At 39.3% G+C, this 22,014-nt stretch overlaps 1 protein-coding gene across 25 annotated transcripts in view; it reads left to right on the top strand.

Moving 5' to 3' along the window:
• The window catches only part of NCOR1 (nuclear receptor corepressor 1), a gene marked incomplete at its 3' end in the record, with an annotated part of 150,928 nt that overhangs the window by 28,434 nt on the left and 100,480 nt on the right, over positions 1–22,014 (top strand). For all 25 annotated transcript variants that reach the window (XM_080825869.1, XM_080825866.1, XM_080825877.1 and 22 more), the window contains exons 3-5: positions 3,836–3,969; positions 13,831–14,023; positions 20,041–20,223. In XM_080825869.1, the coding sequence (XP_080681995.1) occupies positions 3,836–3,969; positions 13,831–14,023; positions 20,041–20,223 (510 nt within the window). The remainder of the gene's footprint in view (positions 1–3,835; positions 3,970–13,830; positions 14,024–20,040; positions 20,224–22,014) is intronic.

The raw sequence follows: 22,014 nt of genomic DNA, 5'->3' as shown, positions 1-22,014 counted from the left end.
TTAAAGAAAGTTGGATTCCTTCTGGTAGGCAGTTAACTTTTGAGGTTTAGCTTTAAACTTTAGGGCCAGTCTAGAGAAGTCTTTATTCTAAGTCTTATTTGTCCTCCACATCTAAACTTTTCTCTTCCGGGGTATTTAGTGATTATCTTACGTATTCACTGAGGTTTCTTCCTGCTGGCTGGAGGAAATGTGAATGAGTTCTGGCCCTGTGTAAGCTCTGGGAATTGTTTTATAGTTCTTCCAAAGTGTTCTTTTCTAAGAACAACTAGAGATGTTTAGGACTGAGCCGTTCTCTCCTATGCAATTGCAGATTGGAATTCAGCCAATGACCTAGGAGAGCCCCAGTTCACATTTCCGGAGATCTTTCTGTATGTGATTCCCTCTTCTCAGAAGGTCTCCAGAAATGCTCTCCATGTGGCTTTATCAAACTACTGTGGTTGCTTCTTGAGCAAACAAGAGTACAGGGCGCTGTTCGGATTCCCTTCCCAGGGATGCAGTGTGTAAATTGCCTCCAGGCAGAAAGCTTGCAGTGTAGCAGGACTCACCCCTGTTTGTGTGATTTTTCTCAGAGACTGAGACCTGTGCAGCCTGTTTTCCAGTGTCTGAAGATAGTTAACTACATTTTGTCCACTTTTTTGGCTGTGGGAATGTCATTCTGGACAGTTACATACTCACAGCTGGAACCTGCATGCCCTGGTGTTTGTTTCATTTCACTGCTTACTCTCAATCTGTCTTTCCGGATAGTCCTTCATTTAGAGATTCTTTCAAAGAGTCTGTGGTTGGTACATTTTCGGAGGCCTTGAATTCTGAAAAGTTTGTAGTCCTAAAATTTGAGATGGTTTGGTTATTGAATTTGTGGGTTCAAAGTTGTGTCTCTCTGAAGTTGTTTTTCTCCAGTCTGTTTCCTTCTATATAATGTTGTGGGTGAAAAGACTGTTTATTATGATCCTTGGTACTTTGTAGGCAACCTGTTTCTTATTTCTTATGACACCTAGTCAAATTTTCTCTTTATCCTGCTTGTCTGAAATTTTTGTTGTGTCCATCCAGTGTGATGAATTAATTTTTAAATTATCCCCGTCTTTTCTGTTATGCCCTTTTAAATGCAAGGACTTTGTCTTTTCTAACTTCTGAGAAATGCTGTTCTGTTATTTCTTAGAATATTATCTCTCACCTGTGGGTATGGGAGGTCGGAACGTTTTAATCTAGCCCCATTTTTAACGTTTCTTCTCTAATTTCTGTTGCTCTCTGCTTCGCTGTGTTACAAGAGAAGGCCTCTGTTCCATCTTTGTTTTCACTTGCTCTTCACCTGTTCTGTTCTACTGTTGCTTAATTTTATCGATCAACTTTTTATTTCTTAGAATGTTATTTGGTCCCTTTTTGGGGAATATAATTTATACTTGTGTCTTTTTTACTTAGTCTTTTATCTATTTCTTTGGATGTGAATTCTTTTTTGAGTGAGTTATGGTGCTTTTTTATTTTTTATTTTTATTTTTTTAAATCTTTATTTATTTATTTGACAGAGATCACAAGTAGGCAGAGAGGCAGGCAGAGAGAGAAGGGAGGAAGCAGGCTCCCTGGCGAGCAGACAGCCCGATGTGGGGCTCAATCCCAGGACCCTGGGATCACGACCTGAGCCGAAGGCAGAGTCTTAACCCACTGAGCCACCCAGGCGCCCCTATGGTGCTTTTTAAAAAGTGGTTCTGATTTGGGGCATCTGGGCCGCTCAGTCGGTTAAGCGTCTGCCTTCAGCTCATGTCATCTTGGGGCCCTGGGATTGAGCCCCTTGTCGGGTTCCCTGCTTAGGGGGCAGTCTACTTATCCCTCTGCCCTTCCTGGTGCTCGTGCTCTCTCTCTCAAATAAATAAAATATTTTTTAAAAAAGTGGTTCTGAGTTTTCTTTAGTGTTTAGTGTTTCTTGATTATGTTTCCAACTTTGTATCTGATATTTTTTCTTAGACTATGTAAAATTATGTTTTACTGTTATCTGGGCTCTCTACCTCTTAATCTGTTCCTTGTTTCAGTCTGTATTGCTCAGTTTTATCCTGTTTATGATTAAAAAATTTTTTTGTTGACATACTGTTCATATAAAACTCACCATTTTGGGGCGGCTGGGTGGCTCATTTGATTAAGCATCTGCCTTCAGCTTAGGTCATGATCCCAGGGTCCTGGGATTGAGCCCCACAACTGGCTCCCTGCTTGGCGGGAAGCCTGTTTCCCCTCTCTTTCCCCCTGCTTATGTTTCTTTTCTTGCTGTCTGTCCCTCTGTCAAATGAATAAATAAAATCCTTAAAAAAAAAAATCCCTCACCATTTTAAAGTACATAATATAATAGCTTCTAGTATATTCACGGTGTTGGGCATCCATTACCATTATCTAATTCCAAAACTTTTTTTTTTTTTTAAGGATTTTATTGAGTGAGTGAGTGAGAGGAGCGCATATGGAGAGGGAGGGGCACAGGGTGAGGGAGAAGCACACTCCCCTGCTGAGCAGGGAGCCTGACGCCGGGGCTTAGTCCCAGGACCCTGGGATTATGACCTGAGCCGAAGGCAGACACTTTATTGACTGAGCCACCCAGGCACCCCTTCCAGAATTTTTCTATTATCCAAAATAAAACCCATACCTCATACTAGTTAATCCCAATTCCCATCTTCCCTCCATTCCCTGGCAAACGCTAATCTACTTTCTGTCTCTGTCGATTTGTTTCTTATAGACATGGTGTATAACTGGAATCAAAAGATATGTGGTCTTTTATTTCTCTACTTAGTTAGCATTATGTTTTCTAGGTTCATCTGGGTTCTCCCATACTTCATTCCTTGTTAGGATTGACTAACATCCCACTGTATAGATATACTACATTTTGTTTATCCATTGTGAGTCACTGGGCATTTGGATTCTTCCTACTTTTCGGCTATTGTGAATAACAAACACTGCTTTGAAAATTTGTATCCCAAGTTTTGTGTGTGAACATATGCTTTTAATTACCTCGTGTGTGTACGTAGGAGAATTCCTGGGTTATTTGGCGGTTCTAGGTATAAGTATCTGTTTATGATTGTTAACGTTAATAGGTTTCTTTTGAAAAGAAGCTTTTGTCTTTTCAACAGAAAGTCAAAAGTAGGAGAACAAACATTAAAAATGCCCACCTGGAATGGTGGAGAAACTATTACATTGAACTAGCAGGTTGAGTCTCTGGACTTCTTTCTCTTCATTTGTAGATATACATGGTTTTTTTTTTTTTTTTTTAAGATTTTATTTATTTATTTGACAGACAGAGATCACAAGTAGGCAGAGAGGCAGGCACAGAGAGGGGGAAGCAGGCCCCCTGCCGAACAGAGAGTCCTATGCGGGGCCTGATCCCAGGACGCTGAGATCATGACCTGAGCTGAAGGCAGAGAGGCTTAACCCACTGAGCCACCCAGGCGCCCCCGATATACATGGATTTAACTCAGTGGCTTCTGTGGCCCTTCCTGCTAACCCATTTTGAATTTAAGGTTGGAGCGCTTTTTAGGATTTCATATTGAACACATGAGTTTGAGATCTTACTGCTTGAATAACATAGATTGGAAGTTACTGTAATGCATGTTTCTTAGGAGAATGAGTCAACTACAGACTGAACACCAAATTTCATTTCGAATTCTTTTGAACGATACTCAGTTAAAATGTTGATTGTTTTAGGTTGATGGGGAAGAATCAGACCAGTGAAAGGTGGAAATCATCATTGGTGTTTCCTTCCATACTTAGTGGCCCATAACTGCCTCTATGCATTTACACGTGGTTTAATTTCATGACGCTTTTCACTTTTTGGCTAATAAGTAATTTATGATTGTTTTAATACTAGGAATTTGCAGTCCCTGACTATCGTTCTTCTCATCTTGAAGTCAGCCAGGCATCACAGCTCCTGCAGCAGCAGCAGCAGCAGCAGCTTCGCAGACGACCCTCCCTGCTCTCAGAATTTCACCCGGGATCTGACAGGTAATGGCGCTCTTTTGTGTTTCCGTCTGGGAGGGAACTTCTCAAGTGTGTGTGTACTTCATAGGTGTGCCATTGGATTTAACGTGGTTTTTATTTTTTAAAATTGTATAACCAAGCCATGACGGGTCATTTATCGTTTACATTTTGAGCTCTTTTATGTTTGTTGCTCTTTTGGAGTAGTTACCATAATAGTTAAAAAAAAAACTCTTAGAACTTGTTTCCAGAGTTCATAGTTCTGCTGTGTAGTGCGAAGTCAGTAGACCTAGGTTGCGATCCTGGTCAGTTTGTAATCTTGGTCGTGTGTATAAATGCACTCTTAATTTAGGCTGCATGATAGAACCACCTTGGTTTTTAAACTTGATGCCCAAACCCCATCTCAGAAGAATTAAATCAGTTCCTGGGATTGGGCCCAGGCGTCCGCTGTCTGTCTGGAGTTTCCCAGGTCATTCTCATTGGCAGCTAGGGTTGCAAATTACTGATGCAGACTCTTCAAACCTTAGTTTTCTCACTTGTACTTTTGAGAATAGTAATGGCAGTGTCCTCGAAGGAGAGGATTTGTTGGCCCTGTTCATGGTAGACATTCATTTTCGCCAGTGTCCTTACATCTCTGCTCTCTCTTACCCCATCCTTGCTCTTAAAGTATTTTGAAATATGATAGCTCCTTTTATTAAATGGCCTTTTTGGGTTTCTTGTTTTAGCACTTTTATAAAGAATCTGATTTTCTATTTTAAAAATACGTTTACTCTTCAGGTTTGAAGATGATAAAAGGATTGAAATTATTTGGCTGTGTTTAAAATTATTATAAAATACATTTTTTTGGTGAATGTTGTGGAGAAAATTGAGATCACTCTTCTCCATAATATCTAGCAAACATACAAAAATAACTCTTCAAAAAATGACCAAAAATCATCCTGTATAGAGAAGGAAAGGCATACAGCCACACTGCTATAAACTTGGAAAAGTGGCACTCAAGAAAGGACTTAGAAGAATCTTGCATGACTTGGCCTCCTAGTTTCTAATTCTGCTCTCAAAGAAGTAGTATTGAAGGAAGAAAGAGGGTCATTAAAATCCTAGGGATTCTCATAAATACTCCTGGATTTGAGAAAAACATACATTGTGAGGGTATAGTGGTGATGAGTTGTTTGCTTGGGAATCTTGTTGTGCCATCCTGCAGGAAGGGCGGACGTGGTGTGCTTTTTTCCAAAGTGATGAGCCAGAGCCCTCATGACTGGTTACGTGTCTAGCTTGTAGAGGAAACCAGGATCCTCAACAAAGGCTATCATAGCCCCAGCCAAGTTTCCCTCTCCTTTGCCCCATATCCCTGTTCCCTCAGGGTATAGAAAAATATAGAAAGCCAAACCCAGTCCTCTCTCTATAGACAAATGCCCCACAAAGGAAAACCCCCCATTCTACACCAAAGAGAAAATCTGAGTAGGGCTGCACATGGTGTACCCGAGCAGTACAGTAACGATGCCAGGAATGGGGCAAAGACAGGCCTGGAAAAGAAAATTAAAGAAAGCGATACAGAGTGTCAAAAACAAAGACCCCATTGGGTAAGAAGATGAAAACTGAAGAACTTGCCCCCCTCAGTGCTACGTGCTACAGGAGAAGTAAAATTAATAATAGGGTCTTTAAAAGGTACAAGGCAACCCAGTTAGATAAAATGAAAGATTGGACATTCCAGTGCTCCCAAGCTCACCACCATAAATTGAATATATAAAATAAAATAAAGGAATGAAACAGGCGTGGCTAAAATTTAGACTTTTGTCTTGCAAGAAAGTCTGGAGATAATCAGAGTGGTGCAGAAGCATAAAAATGAATGCCATTAGAAAGAAGTTGGTAAATATGGAGGGTAAGTTAAAATCATCCAACATATCATAAGACCATGTGTTTCTGAGGTGGAGAACCTGTAAAGGAAAGGAAATAATATTCATAATTTAAGAAGAAAGCTTTTTTTTTTTTTTTTTTGGGCAAAGTGAAGGAAGAGCTCTGTAGACTAATGGGGCTTATCTTGCTCCAGGGATCACTTACACAGAATTATCGACACTAAGACAGATCCTGGTTCAGTTGTTAAAGTTCAAGGGTAAGTGAAAGAATCAGAAATCCAGGAAGCAAAAAAAAAAATCCTTGACAGGGAGGAAAAAGAGTCTGGCTTCAAGCTACTACAGTGATAGAAGATAGTAGAGCAGTAGCTAGAAAAAGACATTGAGATCTTAAGAATATTATATGCCACTTAATTTTAAGAACAGAAGCAACAGGCACATAGTTTTAGACATGAAAGCATTGATCATCTAAAACTTCTTGAAGAATTTCTAGGTGATGGAATTCCTCCAATAAATGGAAGCCATGGTGAAAAGACTAGTAAAGCCACATACCTCCTTAGGTGAAAAGTCTATGTGAGGCACCTAGATGAATTATGGTTTCATCACTGAACGTCAGTAGCAAACCTTGATAGTGAAAAATGATAAAACTACAGGACCTAGAGGTAATGTAGATACTGGGAGACCGTTTAAAGATATGCACTTGAAGAGTGCGCCTGGAGTGACTTGATACTACTACTTTTTTTTTTTTTTGCCTTTTGTTTTATTTTATTTTTGTATTTTATTAACACACAATGTATTTTTTGCTTCAGGGGTGACTTGAATTGTTAGGTTAATAAAAAAATTCGCATCTTTTTTTTTTTTAAGATTTTATTTATTTATTTGGGGTACGTGGGTGGATCAGTTGTTAGGTGTCTGCCTTTGGCTTGGGTCATGATCCCAGGGTCCTGGGATCGAGCCCCACATCTTCTCCCTCTTCCACTTCCCCTGCTTGTGTTCCCTCTTTTGCTGTCTCTCTCTGTGTCAAATAAATAAAAATCTTAAAAAAAAAAAAAAAAGAAAAGAAAAGATGCAGAATAGTTGAGGTCGTTTCAGATACTATAAACAACTCACTGAAATACTCAGATAATTGGTTTTCCTTTGAGCAACAAGAGAAGCCAAATCATGCTTGTAAATTTGAAAATTTAGGTGAATTAAATTTAGTTTCAGACACTAGCCTTCCATAGCTAGGCATAAATAAAACCGGTTGATGTAATTGTAGATGCTGTTTGTGGACCACTGTTTTTGAATAGCTGTGAACCTTATCACATAGTCCCCCTAAATGAGGGTTATCTCTTCTTTAAAATTAAAATGATAAGGAATAGGTATATTAAAGTAAAAAACCCAACTAATAACTTTAATTCATTTTAAAGATATTTAAAGGTTGTATTAAAAGGTCATGGATGTCAGTAAAATATAAGAACTTTGAAGTTTAAAGTCTACAGAGATTTTTTGGTACGAAAATCTGATGTTTTTATACCTCATTTATCAATTCATCAGTTGATGGATATTTGAGTTTTCATTTTTTGACTGTTAAGAATAATGCTGGTAGGAACATTCATGTGCACATTTTTATGTGGCCATGGATTTTCCTTCTCTTGGGAATATGCCTAGGAGTAGAATTGCTTTATCATATGATAGTTCTCTGTTTGCCATTTGAGAAATGACTAGACTGTTTTCCAAAGTGGCAGTACCTTTCCACTGGTGTTAGTTTTTAAAAGGCAGTATGTTCATTTAAAATGCAGATTTCATGCTTAACTCCCCCAGGATTCCAATATAAAATTGCATTTGTTTTTGAGATTTTAAATGTTAAATTATACATTTATTTATCCATGAGTAGTTTTGTTCTTCTAAAAAGGATGGGCAAGCTGAAATGGGAAATAGCCTGATTTCTTTTTTCTTTTTTAAAGATTTTATTTATTTGAGAGAGAGAGAGAGAGAGAACGAGCACTAGTGAGGGATAGGGCAGAGGGAGAGGGACAGGCGGACTCCCTGCTGAGTGGGGAGCCTAACGTGGGGCTCGATCCCAGGACCTCAAGACCATGACCTGAGCCGAAGACATAACTTAACTGACTGAGCCACCCAGGCGTCCCTAGCCTGATTTCTTGATGGAAAGAGAACTTTTCTGTACTCAGTGTTTGTCTTAATTGTCCCGTGTTGTTTTAGCCTTATGTTCTTCCGCACTGGGTGTATTCTACCTTCTGGCTTGGGTAAATCTAATGGGCAGATTCACTAGAGGTGAAATGTGATACTTGGAAGTTAACTTTTGTAGGTTGAGGGGACAACTGAGGGCTGAAATCCCTCTTGGGCAGTTGGCCAGGCCCTATGTACCAGAGGATTGCATTTGCTTATAGACATTTCACACACAGTTTTCTTGCAGGCCACCAGTGGTCCTGATTCTGAGTGCTGTGTTGAGGGGCTGGGCTGGGGCTTTAGTCTAATGCTGGATCCTTGTTTCTGATAGATGACCTCTGGCTGCTCTGTGGGGGATGAATTTGAGGTGGATAGACTAGAAGCAGAGAGAACGTATGAGAGACCCGAAAGAGAACGAGTGCGGGCATAAGGTATGGGGGTGAAATGGAGTTTGAGACAAGACAGGCTGGAGTCAGGAGGTGAGGCCGCCAAGTCCTGGCCATTGGCAAAGGCAGCGGAGGAGACCTGGATGAATGTTAGGTTTCTGGCTTGTTGGATGGCTGTTGGTTCCATTGCCGTGACACTGGGCTAGAGACTGGGGAAAGACAGCTTGAGTTTGGTAAGAGTTAAGTTTGAGGTTCCTGTGAAACTTCCAGGTGGAGATGTATCCATCATGCTCAGGGGAGGACCCAGATTGGTACGTGTGATCCAGGGAGGGCAGAAAATGAGAAGAGCCAGAGTTTAAAGATGAACCCAGAGGGTCCCCAACATCTAAAGATACGATGAGGCAGAAACCTCTGAAGGAGAAAGAAAGAAGGGAGGATGATTTTGAAATAGTGGTCTTCAAACTGGCTATTTGCATATTTCTCAAAAGATATATTACACATTTTTAAGTCGACATCAGAAGTTTTTCATACAAATGAAAAGGTGAATATAATTTGTCATAATGGAAAGTATATTGATGTTTTAAAGCAAAACTGCTGCAGTACATTTTAAGCTTATCTGATGGAATCTAACTACCGTAGTGATTTGATGGCCTCATCTGCTTAAAGTGATACTATATATGAACAAACTTATCCCTGGCAGAACTTCTTATATTGTTCCTTTTTTCCTTGGAACTCATTTGTTGATTTTTTTTTTCTTCACAAAATGTATCCTAATGTGATTCATTTTGATTGTTGAGAGTCATTTATTGATCAGCCTGTCTCCTGTTTTACCAAAAAAAAAAAAAAAAAAAAAAAAAAATGTAGAAGGATCTGTTTCTAAAAGAAGATAAAAAACTTCTGGATTGAGATATAGTTATTATTACAAGATTGATCAGAACAGCAATCATTTAAGAAAAGGAGAAACATGGGATGCCTGGGTGGCTCAGTCGGTTAAGCATCTGCCTTTGGCTTGGGTCTTGATCTCCGGGTCCTGGGATTGAGTCCTGCATCGGGCTCCCTGCTCAGCAGGGAGCCTGCTTCTCCCTCTGCCTCCTGCTCTCCCTGCTTGTGCGCTCTCGCTCTCTCTGTCTCTCTCTCTGACAAATAAATAAGATCTTAAAGAAAAAGAAAATGAGAAATTTATCAAATATAAGTAAAATTTCGTGGAAATGCATCCATGCATTAATGAGATAGATGGGGCTGTTTTCAAAATGTTACTTATTGATAGAATAAAGGCAGAATGAACTCTGTTCTTCTGTTTTATTCTTATGAAGGTACCACGAAACCTTATTCATAAAAACAATTTCTTGTGAAGGGTATACCCTAAATTACATATTTATCTAAGGCAAAAATGTTCGTTAGCACCTCAACTTCTTCAAGTTCGTTGAAAGCACACATTTGGGAACTGTTGGCTTGCAGAAAGGATTTGTTTCTTTGCAGCCCTGGTGGTATTTACACTTGGGGGTCAGTGCTCCAGTGACAGGTCCAAGAAGGCTGAGCCGGAAGCTTTTTGGGTGTGCACGCGAGAGAAGGGCAGTTGTGGGAGAAGCAGAGAGGGGGAGAGCTTCAGGTCTGTTATGCAGCAGGTCAGTGTAGGTAAAGAGTGGATCAGGAAGCTCGGAATATCTGGAAATTGACTGTTTTAAAATGATCTGTGCTTCCCCGTGGAGAACCGCTGTGTGTGCCAACAGAAGATTGTTATGTTAGACCATGACAAGCAGGGCAGACAGTGTCCTGGAAACCGAGAGGTGGAAGAGTTTCAGGAAGGAGGGAGTGAGTAAAGGATAAGACGTAGCAGACGGGTCAGCATATGTCTAAAAATAATCCCTTGCTTTCAGTATCAGGAGGTCGTTGCTGACTTTTAGTGAGTGGTGACCTCTTGTAATACGATGAAATGATGGGGGATTAAGTTAGAGTCCACTGAATTGAGTGAATGGAAAAGACTGACTGGTGAAAGAGAGTGTAAATCATCCTTTCAAGTAGTAGCAACCTTCTAATATAAAATTTTTGTGGTAGCCTTTCAGATCTCTCTTTAGTTCTTAGGTGGGTCTTTATTAATCATGATTCTAAGGATTAATTTGTGTGTGAACTTTTTTATTGTGGTAAAATGTATGTAACATAAATTTACCATTTTAACCATTTTTAAATGTTCCAGTTTAGTGGCATTAAAAACATCCATGTTGTGCAACCATCACCACTATTTCCAGAACGTTTTCATTACCCCAGAGAGAAACTCTGTTCCCATTAGGCAATAACTCCCCCTCCCCCTCTCCCAGTCCCTGGTAACCTCTAATCCACTTTCTTTCTCAATGAATTTGCCATATCAGTGGAGTCTTATAATAATTGTCCTTTTGTGTCTGGCTTGTTTCACTTAGCATAATGTTTTTAAGGTTCACCCATGTTGTGGCATGTGTCAGACCTTTATTCCTTTTTGTGGCAGAATAGTCCACTGGGTGCAGCGTATACCACATTTTGTTTACCCGTTTCTCTGTCAGTGGAAAAGGGTTGTTTTCTTTTGGCTGTTGTGAAGGATGCTTGAACTCTGGTGTACAAGTGTCTGTTTGAGTCCATTTTTAGTATCGTTGTGTCAGAGTCCCTGTTTTCAGTCCTTTTGGATATATACCTCATACACCAGGTGGGATGGCTGTGTCATATGGTAATTCTGTGTTCAGTTTTTTGAAGAACTGCAGAATTTTCCCACAGTGGCTATATAGTTTTACATGCCCAGCGGTACTGCACCAGGTTCCAATTTTTGCACATCTTCATAAACACTTATTATCTCCCCTCCCTTTTTAAAAACAAGTTAAGCCACTCTACTGGGTATTAAATGGTACCTCATTGTGGTTTTGATTTGTGTTCCCATAATGATGAATGATGTTGACCATCTTTTCATGTGTTAGTTGGCCGTTTGTATATCTTTGGAGAAATGTCTGTCAAATACTTTGCCCATTTTTCTTTTTTTTTTTCTTTCTTTCTTCCTTCCCTTTTTTTTTTTTTTTTTTTGGAGGGGGATGTCTTTTTATTCTTCATTTGTGGGAAGGATTTCTATATATTCTGGATATTTTTTTTTTTTAAATATTTTATTTATTTATTTGACAGAGAGAGATCACAAGCAGGCAGAGAGGCAGGCAGAAAGAGAGGAGGAAGCAGGCTCCCTGCTGAGCAGAGAGCCCGATACGGGGCTTGATCCCAGGACCCTGAGATCATGACCTGAGCTGAAAGCAGAGGCTTTAACCCACTGAGCCACCCAGGTGCCCCGTATATATTCTGGATATTAAAAGCTTTTCTGGGGCGCCTGGGTGGCTCAGTTGGTTAAGTGTCGGCCTTCAGGTCACATCATGATTCCAGGATTCTGGGATCGAGCCCCGAGTTGAGTGAGCTCCCTGCTCAGTAGGGAGTCTGCCCCTTCCTCTCCTTCTGTTCCCCCCTGCTTGTGTGTGCGCTCTCTCTCTCAAATAAATAAATAAAATCTTTTTTTTTTTAATTTTATTTACTTATTTGACAGGGGAAAGAGAGTGTGTGAGCACAAGCAGGGGGAGTGGCAGGCAGAAGGAGAAGCAGGCTCCCCATGGAGCAAGGATGGACCCCAATGTGGGGCTCGGTCCCAGGACCCTGGGATCATGACCTGAGCCAAAGGCAGACGTTTAATTGACTGAGCCACCCCGGAATTATTTTCTTAATTTCATTTTCACATTGTTCATTGCTGTTATATAGAAATACAACTAATTTTTGCATGTTGAATTTGTATCCTGTAGTTTTGCTTTTATTTATTTATGAGCTCTAACTTTGGGTGGATTCTTGATATTTTTCTACATATGAGACTATGTCATCTGAATAGAAATACTTTATGTCTTCCTTTCAGATTTGGAGGCCTTTTATTTCTTTTTCTAGCTGAAATGTTCTGACAAGAACACCCAGTACTATATTGAAGACAAATGGCAAAAGCAGCCATCCTTGTCTTCTTGAGGCTTTCTACTGCACTATATTTTGCGACATCATTGTGGATTTTAAGAAGATAATGGGATTTATGTCTTAAACGAAATTTCAGATTTTTAAATACTTTTTTGAGAGACTGAGAGCGAGCGCACGCGCGCACACACTCAAGCAGGGAAGGGGGCAGAGGGAGACGGGGAAGCAGACTGCATGCTGAGCAGGGAGCCTGATGTGGGGCTTGATCCCAGGACCCTGAGATCATGACCTGAGCTGAAGGCAGACACTTAACCAACTGAGCCAAACTGGCGCCCCCAGATTTTGAAATATAATTTTATAGACATCAGGGTTCATTTCATCATCTCTTCTAAAAAGGAAACCCAGTGATGGGGTGGCTGGGTGGCTGGGCAGCCGACTATCGATTTCTTCCCAGGTCACGGTCTTGGGTTGGACTCTGTGCTGGGTGTGGAGCCTGCTTGGGATTCTCTCTCCCTCTCTCTCTGCACCCCCCCCACCTCCTCTCTTAAAAAAAGAAATAACTTGGGGCTCCTGGGTGGCTCAGTGGGTTAAAGCCTCTGCCTTCATCTCAGGTCATAATCCCAGGGTCCTGGGATCGAGCCCCGCATCGGCCTCTCTGCTCAGTAGAGAGCCTACTTCCCTTCCTCTCTCTCTGCCTGCCTCTCTGCCTAATTGTGATCTCTGTCTGTCAAATAAATAAATAAAATCTTTAAAAAAAAAAAGAAAGAAGTTTAAAAAAATAAAAAGGAAACGCAGTGATAATCCTTTTCATTGAGAAATGTTTTGTGAGACATTGTTTAAAGCTTGGCCACAAAGTAAAATGTTGCTTCTGTAAATACTTCGGTAGGAAAGGGAAAGTGAAATTAATGAACACCCACACATGGTACCCGGTACAGTACTTCATGTAAAGGATCAGAGACAGATTCCTGACTTTCTCAAGACACTTACATGCTTGCAGAAGCTAGACAGAATACATATTTTGGGGGTCAGGATTTCAAAGCAATGTTACATTTCCACTCAAGAGACTCATCTTTAAGTCCTAGTATCACAACTCAAGTCATTTATGTTTCCACGTACAGTTGCTGGGAGATTTGTTTTTTCCTGCTTGTTTTTATCATTGGTTCAAAATGGTGGCTATTCTAGTTAAAATCGTACTAAATTCAATTATTATGGCATAGGTTTTAAAAAATATTTTAGGGTTATTCCTCAGCAACTCTAAATTTTCTGCAAATTGAAATCTTTTGTTAGGTCTTTCACTTTCCTGCTGCCACTCCCATCTCCCCTGAAGAATCTTCTTTCTATTAGAGTTAGAAATTTAATAGCACTTTATGTATATTCTTCTTCTGGGTTGGGGGAAGAGGGGGCAGGGGTTCACTTTAAAAGAAAGCATAGTTTTCTCATTTATTTCAAAGTCCAGCCAGGGATGTTATCAGGAAGTTGTGCATCGTTTTACAATTTTACAATTTTCAAGCATTTCTTTCGTTTTTATGTGTTAGGCCTCAAGAAAGGAGAACTGGCTATGAACAGTTTCACCCGGGGCCGTCCCCCGTGGATCATGATTCACTGGAATCCAAGCGACCACGTCTGGAGCAGGTTTCCGATCCCCATTTCCAGCGCGTCAGCGCTGCGGTCTTACCTGTAGTGCACACGCTGCCAGAAGGGTTGAGGTCTTCTGCGGATGCTAAGAAGGTAAATATTTGTTCTCTTCCCCTGTGGAGTTGTCGGTCTGTAATGTTGATTTAGCCATAGCCAGGCGCAGCACCCGAAAGAAAGTCTGATTATGCCAGTCTCTAAAGGTTAGTGCTATGGGAAAGTAAAAATTTTGTTAAACAAAACTGAAAACCACACACTTAGTGCTCCAGACTTTTAAAGTCAGTACTTTTGACTTTTGGTAAATGAAAACAATCTGAGGACTGCTGTAAAGAAAAATTGCTATTGAATGAATCTCAGGCACTTTGTACCGGCTCGTTGGGCTGTAAAGTGTGGTCAGTGGTTCTCAAGATGACCACAGTTTTGTTAAATTTAAATTAAATTTAAAATAATCCCCTTAAATTCAGTTGCAATTGCCATGCTTGTAATTTTTGTAAAGAAAATAAATTATTTTTCTAATTTATGTAAAAAATAGTTTCATTGGAAAACTTGAAAATACAGAGGAAAAACATTACCTGCACTTTTTTTTTTAAATTTAAATTTTAGTTAACATAAGGTATAATATTGGTTTCTGCAGAATTCACTGATTCATCACTTATATATAACACCTGGTGCTTATCACAAGTGCCCTCCTTAACCCCCTCATCCACCTAGCCCATCCCCCACCCACCTCCCTGCATCAACCCTCAGTTTGTTCTCTGTCCTTAAGAGTCACTTATGATTTGTTTCCCTCTCTCCTTTTTTCCTTTCCCCCCTTCCCATATGTTCATCTGGTTTTGTTCTTAAATTCCACATATGAGTGAGATCATCTGTTATTTGTCTTTTTTTGTACTTACTCATTCAGCATAATACCAGCTAGCTTCATCCACGTGGTCGAAAATGGCAAGATTTCATTTTTGATGGTTGAGTAATATTCCATTGTGTATACATGCCACACCTGGTTTTTTTTTTTTTTTTTTAAATTTATTCATTAGAGAGAGAGCATCAGCCAGAGCAGAGCAGGTGGGAGGGTTAGAGGGAATGGGAGGAGCAGACTCCCCACTGAGCAGGGACCCTGACTCAGGGCTTGATTCCAGGACCCCAGGATCATGACCTGAGCCGAATGCAGTGCTTAACTGACTAAGCCACCGAGGCACGCTGTGCTACTTCTTTATTAATTCATCAGTTGATGGACATTTGGTTTCTCTCCATAGTTTGACCTGTAATTTTATAATGTTGGAGAGAACTACTTTTATTATGTAACTGTATTTTGTGATATTTCACACAGTATATATTGTGAATTTATGAGAAGATTAAGATCAAACCTTTTCTTGTGTTTATTGTTACTTGCCTTTTGTGAAATGCATGTTTGTGCATTGTGCCCTTATTTTGTTGCTGAGTTTATCTTTTTTTTAACTGTGTATTTTGCTTATCATTAAGTCTTCAGATTAGGAAGTACCTGGCACTTAGTAGGTACTAAATAAGTATTTGTTTTAGAAATCATCAGCTAATTCTTTGATACTCTTTTAACAGTGTAGTGTTAACCCTTTTGCTGTCCCTGCCCCCCCCCCCTTTTTGTTAGCAGATCTTTCTCCCATAATGTTTATTTACCTTCATGGCTAATGGCCCTTTTCAACTTGAGATCAGATAAATAAGTACCCACACATTTTTGTTGAGTTTTTATGCAGTGAAAAGTGATTTAAAAGATAGTGAATATGGGGGCACCTGAGTAACTCAGTTAGTTGAGCATCCAACTCCTGATTTTGGCTCAGGCCATGATCTCAGGGTTGTGAGATCCAGCCCCAAGTTGGGCTCCACACTGAGTGTGGAGCCTGCTTAAGATTCTCTTTCTCCCTTCTCTGCCTCCCTCCCTCTCTCAATCAGTCAGTCAGTCAGTCAGTAAGGGGGTGCTTGGATGGCTCAGTCAGTTAAGTGTCGGACTCTTAATCTTAGCTCAGGTCTTGATCTCAGGGTGGGAGTTCATGCTTCACGTTGGGCTCTACACTGGACATGGAGCCTACCTTAAAAAATAAAAAAAAGATAGTGAATAATGTCTTTATTTTCAAATAGTTCTGCCCCCCAAAAAGAGAAGGTAGGTATGTGCATATAGAGAGAATGCAAAAATAGCAAAAGGTTAACCAGTGAAGGATAAAGGATAGATGCTTATCCATTCTACTATTCTTTCAAGTTTTACATAAATTTGAAAATTTGCAAAATAATAGGTTAGGTAGGGGAAAAGCTCTTGTGATAAGCTAGAAATGAGCTCAACTTCTGGGATTTTTGAGGCTTGCGTCACCGTGTGAAATGTATGTATTATAGTCTGTGGGTTTATAAGAAATGTTTTATAGCATTAAAAAAAGATACAGTGAATAAAAGTCTTCTTCCATGGCTGAATAAATTACTACGGATGTTATTTATAGCTGTTGAATGTTTTAGCAGAAAGGGATCTTAAAGTCTCATTCATTAAAATGTGACATGTTGGATCATAGTATATTCTGTTTTCCATTTGATAGTAGAGAAAACATATGTTGAGAAAAAGTAAGTGCCATAGGTGATGCCTCCTGAGTTGGAATGAAAACCCATGATCCCTGCCTCGTGGTCCTACTTTTCCCCTCCGCTGAGTTGTAAACTGTGACTTTTTATTCTATTCTATTTTATTTATTTATTTATTTTTTAAGATTTTATTTATTTATTTGACAGACAGAGATCACAAGTAGGCAGAGAGGCAGGCAGAGACAAGAGAGGGGGAAGCAGGCTCCCTACTGAGCAGAGAGCCCGATGTGGGGCTCGATCCCAGGACCTTGAGATCATGACCTGAGCCAAAGGCAGAGACTTAATCTACTGAGCCACCCAGGTACCCCCCCACCCCGCCTTTTTTAAAGATTTTATTTATTTAGACTTTTTATTTTATTAAGAAGTAGGGATTTTGAAAGAATTAGCTTTTGTTAGTTTAGGTTTTTTTTTTATTAAGAAGTAGGGATTTTGAAAGAATTAGCTTTTGTTTAGGTTTTTTTTAAATGTTGTTAAGCCCAGGTGTATCTTTTATAGAAGAATTAGATAAGCCTGAAGGAGAAAATAATTTACAGCCTTACCAGTTAGAGGTAGTTGTTAACTTTCTGGTCCTTTCTTCTGTCTTTTGGTGGGTACCTTAATGTGCTCACTTTGTACATTGTATGTAATTTTATTTTTGCTTAAGTATGTCATGAGCTTTTTGTGTCAGTTAAGTTTGTAGCTATATTTTGAGGGGTTACTTAGTATTCCATATATGGATATAAAGTAATTTGTCATAAATGCAGGTTACCTGTTTGTTCATTAGAGCAATGATATATGTACTTCAGGCTGAGTTTTTGGTGTTTATTCTTACTTCTTCCCTCAAGGTAAATTCGTATTAGTAGGATCGATTTCGGATCAGAGTCAACATATTTTTCAGGCTTTCATGGTTATTTCTAGATTGCCCTGCCAAAGAGTGGGACCAATTTGTATTCCTGACAGCAGAGCATAGGTTGCCCAACTCTTTTCTTTTTTTTTAAGATTTTATTTATTTATTTGATAAGAGAGAGAGAGTGCGTGTACAAGCAGGGGGAGAGGCAGAGGGAGAGGAGAAGCAGGTTCCTTGCAAAGTAGGGGAAGCCCAATATGGGACTCCATCCCAGGACTCCAGGATCATGACCTGAGCTGAAGGCAGTGATTTAACCAACGGAGCCACCCAGGCGCCCCATGGTGCCCAATTCTTGTGGAGCCTTGTTGATGCCACATAGTTGTTGCTTTAAAAAAAAATCATTGATAAATTTTTAACTGTATTTATTTGCTTTTTAGTAAAATTTATGTTTTTCATTTGTTTATTGGTTATTCATTTTTCCTGATTTATGAGTTTTTTCATATCTGTTCATTTTTCTGGCAGTATTGTTTTGATTTTATATTGAGCTGTAGAGTTCACATTTTGGAATTGATTTTTCTCATTTGGTTTTTAAATGTGTTATTACTATCTTGGTAAATAGAAGATCGTGTTTATTTAATCCATCAGTCTCTCTTTTTTTATATATCTTTTGCTGTTGGCTTTTCTAAACCCAAGATAACATGAATACCCTTTTTTGTTTGTTTGGGGCTCCCTGAAATTTGCGAATAAATTTCATTAAATGTTTGCTACTATTTGGCTTTTATTGTGATACAAGATGTGAGGTAGGAGTCTAACTCCTTTCCCAAAATAGCTAGCAGTATGTTCCAGCACAAGATTATAAACTCCGTGAGGGTGAGCCTCGTGTCTGTTTTGTTCACCCTTCTACCTAGTGCCTATCATATAATATAGTAGGCACTCAAGGAATTGTTTTTTGGGTTAGATATTTAATAGAACGAAAATCAGTGGATAATACTGCTTTGTAATAGTTCTTAGGGCATGTATCAGATCACCTGAGGAACATTTCGAAAATGTGCAGAATTGAAATATAATCTGCTATGCTATATACGTGTTTTGTAACACAAATGAACTCATATGCATGTGATAGGAGAATGTTGTAATATAACATGAAGCCTTGGTGGTTCCTGAATGGTTTTTTTTCTGCACGTTAATGTTTCAAAGCTCTCAGGATCAAGCTGTCTCATAATTATAAGAAGTAGCCTTCATGATGTCTGAAGACCTTAAGAAGATTTGAAAATTAGTGCATTCAAGAACTGCTCTGGGTTTCACTTTAAGCTAACCTAGTGCAGATTCAGGTGTTGAAAAAAAACCATAACGATATTATCTCCTGTATTTTTTGTTTTTAAAGGTTGATAAAGGTTGATAAAGATACCCTGAATTGGATTTTTTATTTTGATGAAACATACTGTTTTCTGTTGGAAGCAAATGACCTCAAGGATTTACATCTTTACAACAGAAGCACGGACCACTCGGTGTAAAGCTAGCAAAGATTGACTGTAGGCTGATCGCAGCTGATTCTGGAGCTCAGTTGTATTATTACCTCTATCAGAATTGCTTATACTTTTGTTAGTGCTCTGCTGACAAAGTTGTACGGGTTTTAAATAATAGCCATAATTCCGTTTCCCCCAGAAATCTTAGATTTAGCATATTATTATTGCAGAATATGAGATTTTTCAGGAACACACATATTTTAGCTGAAATCTCTGTTCCAGGGTTTTTTTGAACAACCATCCCAGTATAGTTATGTGCATTCTTGGTTAGAACTGCTGATTTCCCAGTCACTTAATCATTATTTAATACATTTAGGGCTCCATAGTCCTATGAACTATGCTCATCCTAGGCTGCTTCTAGCTTGGAGAAAACTAGTACCTTAATCTAAAATTCATCTGCTTTATAGTATTGCTTATATCTTCACCCTAGACTGGAAATTAATAAACTCTGTGTGTTTTTGTGTGTGTGTGTGGACAGGGTGGTAGGTTTTGGGTGGAGGGGTTTTCCTTGTGCTATAATTCTCTCCTGATTTGGAGGTAGAATGGCTGACATATTTGGGTTAAGAGATCTTATGTGTGCTGTAGCGTGGGCAGGCTTGGTTGCCCTTTATGAGGGTGGGTCTAGGGGTTAGTAGCAACAGAAGTTCCTAGGTCATTTCTGTATCTGATTCTTGGCCACTGGAAAGTCTGAAAACTTTTTGTTAGGAACTCTTGGCCATATCATAGCTTCTAAGTTGGGTGGGCACAAGATTTCACATGGCGTTTGTAGTTTTCCTAGCCTATAAGTTCAGACCTTTTGAAGAACCATTGTAAGGAAATGATTAAGAAATTGGTATCTTCCTTTGTTACATTTGCATTATTATTTCCCCAGATATTCTCTATAATCTCACTGTTGTTAACTAAAGGCTGTTTGGCCTCTTAGCCACCTCAATCTATGTAGCTTTTAAGATATTCAGAATAGTGAATGATACATCTACACTATGAAAGTGGTATAGATGTCAGTAGGGTGTGTTGCCCGTGTGCGTGTGTGGAAATTGCTCCTTCCGGACACCAGCCGTGTACTAGCATACACGGCTCTGCTGTGTTTTTAAATGGACTTTCTCAGTTAAGCGAATCTTCACACTGATACTGGCTATTAGCGAGGAATTAATTATCGATTTTCTCCTCTAAAGGATCCAGCATTTGGAGGCAAACATGAAGCTCCATCCTCTCCAATCTCTGGGCAACCCTGTGGAGATGATCAAAATGCTTCACCTTCAAAACTTTCAAAGGAAGAGTTAATACAGAGTATGGATCGTGTAGATCGAGAAATTGCAAAAGTAGAACAACAGATCCTTAAACTGAAAAAGAAACAAGTAAGTGTTTGATTTTACTGGTCTTTTATTGATATTCTAAGGATGTATGTTTGTCTTTCTAAAGAAGCTGCTGTTGAGTTTTACATAGCTTTCAACTTTATGTACATGGAATCATGTCTCGTGTATTGTGACTTACTTTTTTTTTTTTTGCTATTAGTTTCCTTAGTGGTATCCACTCGTTTTCCCTGCTGTGTTTTCTGATTACAGAGAGCAAATCTTGTCCGTTCTGTTTTTGATCTTACTGGAGGGGTTGTTCCTGGTTTGCTGCTATTTGATACAGTGGTGCTGTGTTTTTGGTTCACGTTTAAAGCAATTTTCTAGGGCACTGGCACAAGAATGGCATTGCTTGGCTCGAGTGTACGTGCATCTTTGAATGTATTAGATGATACCAAACTTGCTAAAATGGCAGCTCGATTCTGCATTCCCACCACAGCCTTACAAGTTCATTTGCACATATGCTTGTTTTCACCTGGTCATTTGTTTCAGCTGGATGTGAAATAGCTCTCACTGAGGTTTTACGTTACCTTTCCATTTTAGGAATGAGAGCTTATTTTTGTGTTTATGAGTTATTGGTGTTCCTTATGTGGATTGTTATTTTGTCATTTTCTTAATTTTAGTATTTCCCAAAGTCTCTTGTCACTTACGTGTATGGCAGCTATCTCCTCATTTGTGGCTTGTCATTTTGCTTTTTCTGGGGATGGGATGAGGAAGGTTTTTTTTTTTTAATTGAAATAAATTCATATACCATAATGTTAATCCTTTTAAAGTATACAATTTTAGTGACTTTTAACGTATTCATAAAGTTGTGCCACTATCACCACTATGTAATTCTAGAACATTTTTATCACTTCAAAAAGAAACCAAAAAATAAAAAAGAGAAACCATATATCTGTTAGCAGTTACTCTCTACTCTCCCTCCCCCTGGCCCCTGGCAACCACTAATCTGTTGTGTCTATATAGATTTTTATATGGACATTTCAGGTTCATAGAATCATATAATATGTGACTTTTTGTATGTTCGTTCATTTAGCATGTTTTCAGGATTCACCCATGTTATATTTTGTATCAGTATTTCATCATTCCTTTTTATGGCTGAATAAAATCACACTTCATGGATATGCAGTGTATTGTTCTTTCATTCAGCAGGTGATAGACATTTGGGTTGTGTTCACTTTTTTTAATTTTAATTTTTTTTAAAGATTTTATTTATTTATTTAACAGAGATCACAAGTAGGCAGAGAAGCAGGCAGAGAGAGGGGGCGAAGCAGGCTCCCCGCCGAGCGGAGAGCCCGATGTGGGGCTCGATCGCAGGACCCTGAGATCATGACCTGAGCTGAAGGCAGAGGCTTAGCCCACTGAGCCACCCAGGCACCCCTGTGTTCACTTTTTGGATGTTTTTTGCAGTTACGAATCATGCTGTTATGACATTCATGTACTAGTTTTTGTGTGACCATTATTTTTTTCAGTTCTCTTGGATGTATATCTAGGAGTGAAATTGCTGGGTCATATGGTAAATCTGTGTTTCAATTTTTGAGGAACCCTGAGAATGTTTACCACAGTGACTGCACCATTTTACGCTCCCACCAGCAGTGTATGAGGGAGGGCTCAATTTTCTCTACTTCTTTGTCAACGTGTGTGTTTGTTTGTTTGATAGCTATCCTGCTCAGTGTGAAGTGGAATCTCATTGTGGTTCTGATTTTAATTTCCTTCATGATTAAAGATGAATGGCTTTTCATGTGCTTGTTGGCCTTTTGTATATTTTTTTTAGCGAACTATCCAGATTCTGGTCCC

Source organism: Martes martes, assembly GCF_963455335.1.
Source record: "Martes martes genome assembly, chromosome: 16".
NCBI lineage: Eukaryota > Metazoa > Chordata > Mammalia > Carnivora > Mustelidae > Martes > Martes martes.
Note: the sequence above shows the minus strand (reverse complement) of the source record. Positions and strands in the feature narration are given on the sequence as shown.